Consider the following 5,160-nt stretch of genomic DNA (forward strand, 5'->3'; position numbering starts at 1 on the left):
GCGCCAGCCCCCCACCCCGCCACCTTCGTCCCCGCCGAGCCCTCCACGCTAACCGCTCTCCCCCTCCCTGCAGGCGGCTTCGATGGCTTCCAGGCCTGCTGTCCGGATCTGTGCTCCGAGTCCCCCGCCCCGGCCATGCCGTCTGCTGGGGTCGAGAACAGTCGCTCTGACCCCAGGGCGCCCTTCTACGACCAGGTGAGTTGAGATCCGAGCTCCTTTCACCGCTCGCCCCCAACACCCTCTCCCCGCATTTGCGGGATAGGCACCTCTGGGGAAGCGGGCTGTCTCTTGTGGATTCCAGGAGTCTCTCCCTGTCCACACTGTGTGTGTGTGTGTGTCCCCGCAGCAAACGGGAGCACATCTTTGTGTGTCTGGTGTTGACTGCTCATGTGTGCCTCTGTGAATGTGTGTCTGCAGCATATTTGGGGCTCCGATGGGGAGGTGTGTATTTGTGAGTGTGTACCTCTGTGTGTCCTCTTGTGCCCTCCTATTCCAGGGTGTGATCCTGCTCAGGATAGGCTGAGGGCTTCTCTTGCGGGGGGCCAGCCGGCCATGTCTGCCCCCAGGCCAGGGCTGAGAAGAGCTCCTCCTCATCCTTCCTTTTCTCCCCCCCACGCAGGGTGGCCCTGTGGAGATCTTACCCTACCTGTTCCTGGGCAGCTGCAGCCACTCCTCCGACCTGCAGGGGCTGCAGGCTTGTGGCATCACAGCGGTCCTCAACGTCTCCGCCAGCTGCCCCAACCACTTTGAGGGCCTTTTCCGCTACAAGAGCATCCCGGTGGAGGACAACCAGATGGTGGAGATCAGTGCCTGGTTCCAGGAGGCTATAAGCTTCATTGGTAAGAGGGGACCCAAAGGGACACCCAGGTGAGGGGCCTGGGGCACCTGTTACCTCCCCTGCCTCCCTTCGTGTCTGACCCCCCTTTCCCCAACTTGCTTGCAGACTCAGTGAAGAACAGTGGAGGCCGGGTCCTGGTGCACTGCCAGGCGGGCATCTCACGCTCTGCCACCATCTGCCTGGCTTACCTGATACAGAGCCACCGAGTGAGGCTGGACGAAGCCTTCGACTTCGTTAAGCAACGCCGGGGAGTCATCTCCCCCAACTTCAGTTTCATGGGGCAGCTGCTACAGTTTGAGACTCAGGTGCTGTGTCACTGAGGCAGGGCCCCACCATGCCGGCTCACCCGGCGGGGGGGGGCCACCGATTCCCTCCTGTTCAGGGAAAGCTGCCCTTTCCCCAAAATTGGAAAAGCCCCCAGGTGGTGGTGCTGGGAATGCAGGAATTCTGGACTTTCCCACCTGGTGCTCTTCTGCTAGGTTTGAGGGCTGGCCCTCGTTCTGGGGACCAGCATGGAGGGTGTGTCTGCTTCCCCTCCCACCTCTATCTTCTGGCAGAAACTAACTGGACTCTATACCTATGGATTCCCACTGGTCCCACCACCACGTTGAAGCCCTTGGCAGCCTGAGAGCTCCAAGGAATAAGCTGTGACAACCAGGAGCCCCGTCAGGGGGGAGGGGGGCCCACTACAGGCCTGGAGCCTGTGCCCTGTGCTCTGGGGAGCTGGGCATCAGGGAAGCGCTGCGGCTGTTGCGTGTGGCCCTCTGGCCTGCGTGCGTGCGCGTGCATGTGTGTGAGCATTTCACGGCTCTCTCGGTGCTGGAAAGTTTTTTGTGTTCAGCTGACATTTAACACTCCCTCCCCCACTTCCTCCCAGCCCTGTGGGTGGGGGTTGGAAACTTAGCACTTTATATTTATACAGAACATTGAGGATGTGTCAATAAAATATTGTTTTGTTTAAAAAACAACCTCTCAAACGTCTGGTCTCAAGTCAGTGCCCGGGAAAATGCTCAAAAGCCGTGTCTTCATCAGACCGCCGCTTTCCTTGTGCCGGCAGTGCTGCCTGAGGCGTGGAGGGAAGAAGGTGCTCGTGTCACCTCTCCCATAGGAGGGGCCCTCCTGGGCTCCTGCCGCCCTGTGTTGGTGTCCTAGCCCAGGCAGTGTTCTGTTTCCAGAGCTGACAGGTGGTTTCTGGGAGGCTGTGTCCAATCTTATTCCTGTTACCAGCTTTGGACCCTGTGGGGGGAAGCCTGTGTCCATAGCTCAGACCTCGCTTCCTTTTCGGAACATGGATGGATATGTACGTGTGCGCGCCTATTTATGTGGCTGCTCCCACGGGTGTGGGTGTCTGGTGTTCACAGTTTGCACACACCTGCATGTCACGCGTGCCTGAAGGTATCTGTGTGTGTGCCTGTGTGTGGCTCTTCCAGTGGCCGTGCGTGCGTGTGCTAGGCCAGGCCTCCTTTTCCCCACAGTAGGGCAACACAGCCTGTCCCGTCTCCTCTTGCATACCTAGGCTGGGCCCCCAGGCCTCGGAATGCCCGTTTGCGCTAGGGCTCACAGCAGCCTCTGTTCCAGAGTTCGTTCTTGTCCCCAGAAGCCATGTGGCCTGGTGTCCAGTGTGGAGAACATGTCACCAGGGATGGTCTTAGTTGCTCTTTACACCCACCCATCTAGCATGTCTTGATTGAATATTGGTTACTTGCCTGGCATGGGACTATGCCGTGCGGGGTGGCATGAGTCACGGGCCCAGCCGGAGCCAGAAGTGGAGGGGTGCGTGCTGAGGCTGCCTGAAACAGGTGCTGTGATTTGCCTGGGAGCAGGGGTGCGGAGGCCCTTGAGGTCAGCTCTTGGACAGCTCCCCCTGCTTCATTCAGCGTCCACTCCTGGCCACTCCGGAGTGTCTTCTGCCTAACTCTGTTTGTCCTTCCAAACTCAGCTTGAGGGTCCCCCCGCAGAATGCCGGCTCTTCTTCGTGGCATTCTGCCTGCCTGGCAGGGTACACCTGAGGGCTGGAGTTCGATGATTAGGAGGCCAGGTTTGCTCCCCGCGTCTCAGTTTCTTGTCTATAAAATGAGGTTTTATCATTAGCCCCTCCCAGTTAGCATGGTACGGAGAATGACACAAGTCAATCCATTTAAGAGGCTTAGCCCAGCACCTACACACAGTGGGTCCTCAGGAAGTGCTGGCTACTGACAGCCTGTGAGGTGACCGTTCTCAGGTGTATAGCGGTGTGTCTCAGACAGGCCGGGTGCTCACGAGGGCAGGGCCTATGGCCTGCTCTGCCCTTGGCGCCTGGAGTCTGGCACAGGTTGGCACTCATTCCAACAGGCCTGGTAAAGGACGAGCAGCCTGTCACCTGTGCCTTGTTCCCTCTGCTGTCTGGGGTGGGTGAGGCGCTCCCTGGTCGGAACTGAGCAGAGCTGGGCTTGCAATCAAGGCTTCCTTAGGCTCTGAGTGGGCTTCCCTTTGGGCCTGCCAACAACACTTAGCTTGGGGTGGGAGTGGAGGGCAGCTGCAACTCTGAGTCATCAGGGCCTTCCCACCACCACACAGTCCTATCCCACAAACAGCAGGACTGGTGGCTGAGGCCCCTGCCCACCCCACCTTCAGCCCTACCCTGTCCCTTCTGCCCACTCCCCCACCCCAGCCTCCCTTACCTGTGTTTTTAAGTTTGTTTCTTTTTAATTTCTTTTCCTTTTTTTTGAGAGAACGAGAGAGACAGAGAGAGAACGTGTGCAAGTGTTGCGGGGGGCAGAGGAAGACAGAATCTCAAGCAGACGCCACATGCAGCCCCATGCCAGGCTCACTCTCACCACCCCGAGATCCTAACCTGAGCTGAAATCAAGAGTCTGTTACTTAGCCAACGGAGCCACCCAGGTGCCCCTTTCCGTCTCTCTCCCTCCTTATTTCTTTTTTTTTTAAGATTTTATTTATTTATTCGACAGAGATAGAGACAGCCAGCGAGAGAGGGAACACAAGCAGGGGGAGTGGGAGAGGAAGAAGCAGGCTCAGAGTGGAGGAGCCTGATGTGGGGCTTGATCCCAGAACGCCGGCATCACGCCCTGAGCCGAAGGCAGGCGCTTAACCGCTGTGCCACCCAGGCGCCCCCAGATAAATAAATCTTTAAAAAAAAATTTAAATCGTGGTTAAAAATATACGGTAAGGGGTGCCTGGGTAGCACAGCGGTTAAGCGTCTGCCTTCAGCTCAGGGCGTGATCCCAGCGATCTGGGATCGAGCCCCACATCAGGCTCCTCCACTCTGAGCCTGCTTCTTCCTCCCCCACTCCCCCTGCTTGTGTTCCCTCTCTCGCTGGCTGTCTCTATCTCTGTCGAATAAATAAATAAAAAATCTTTTTAAAAAAAATATACGGTAAGTCCCTCCTTATCGGAGGTTGTGCCTCCTGTGGTTTTAGTTGCCCATGGTCGACCGCGGTCTGGAAGCAGATGACCCTCCTTCTGACACATCACGGGAAGGTCAGTGGTAGCCTAACGCTCGCTCAGTGCCTACACCAAGCACTTCACGGCATCGCGTCACGTAGGTATGTTACCATCTCACATCATCACAAGAAGGGCAAGTTTAGTGCAATAAGGTATTTTGAGAGAGAGAGAGACCCTATTCACATAACTTTAATTACAGCATTTAGTAGTTGTTGTTAATCTCTTACCGAGCCTAACTCGCAAATTGAAGGTTCTCATGTATGTATGTATAGGAAAAAGTAAGGTTTGATATTAACCACAGTTTCAGGCATCCACTGGGGATTCTGGAATGTATCCCCTGCAGATAAAAGGGGACTACGTATAACATAGAATTTACCACCTTCACTATTTTTTTAAGTAGGCTCCACGCCTTGCACGCAGCTCAACACCGGGCTTGAACTCACGACCCCGAGATTAAGACCTGAGCTGAGACTATGAGTCGGACACTGAACTGACTGAGCCACCCAGGTGCCCCATCATCTTTACTATTTTTAAGTGTACAGTAATGTTAAGCATATTCAAGCTCTCCAGAACTTTTCCATCTTGCAGAACTGCAACTCTGTGCCTATTAAATGACAGCTCCCCGTTTCCCAGTTCCCCAGGCCCTGGCAACCACCATTCTTTTCCTGTCTCTGAATCTATGTGCCTCCTGTAAGTGGAATCGTACCGTATTTGCCCTGTTGAGAAGGGCTTATTTTGCTCTGCATAATGTCCTCTAGCCAAACTGCATTTCTTAACGGAGAATCTGTTTCTCTACCGGAGCGGGGTGATTATTAGGATGACTTTAGCAAGCTCTCATCGGAAGTGGCCAGTTCACGCACGTTTACATACACTAATACCTT

General features: G+C 55.4%; 1 protein-coding gene across 1 annotated transcript; it reads left to right on the top strand.

Moving 5' to 3' along the window:
* Positions 1-3: 3 nt before the first annotated feature.
* Positions 4-1,806, top strand: DUSP2 (dual specificity phosphatase 2; the record flags this gene model as incomplete). Its single annotated transcript, XM_019807206.2, has 3 exons — positions 4-195; positions 620-839; positions 944-1,806. Coding segments are annotated over 3 exons (627 nt in total), but the record flags the coding sequence as incomplete, so codon positions are not given.
* Positions 1,807-5,160: the final 3,354 nt, after the last annotated feature.

The sequence above is a fragment of the Ailuropoda melanoleuca genome, unplaced genomic scaffold (assembly GCF_002007445.2).
Source record: "Ailuropoda melanoleuca isolate Jingjing unplaced genomic scaffold, ASM200744v2 unplaced-scaffold28533, whole genome shotgun sequence".
Lineage (NCBI taxonomy): Eukaryota > Metazoa > Chordata > Mammalia > Carnivora > Ursidae > Ailuropoda > Ailuropoda melanoleuca.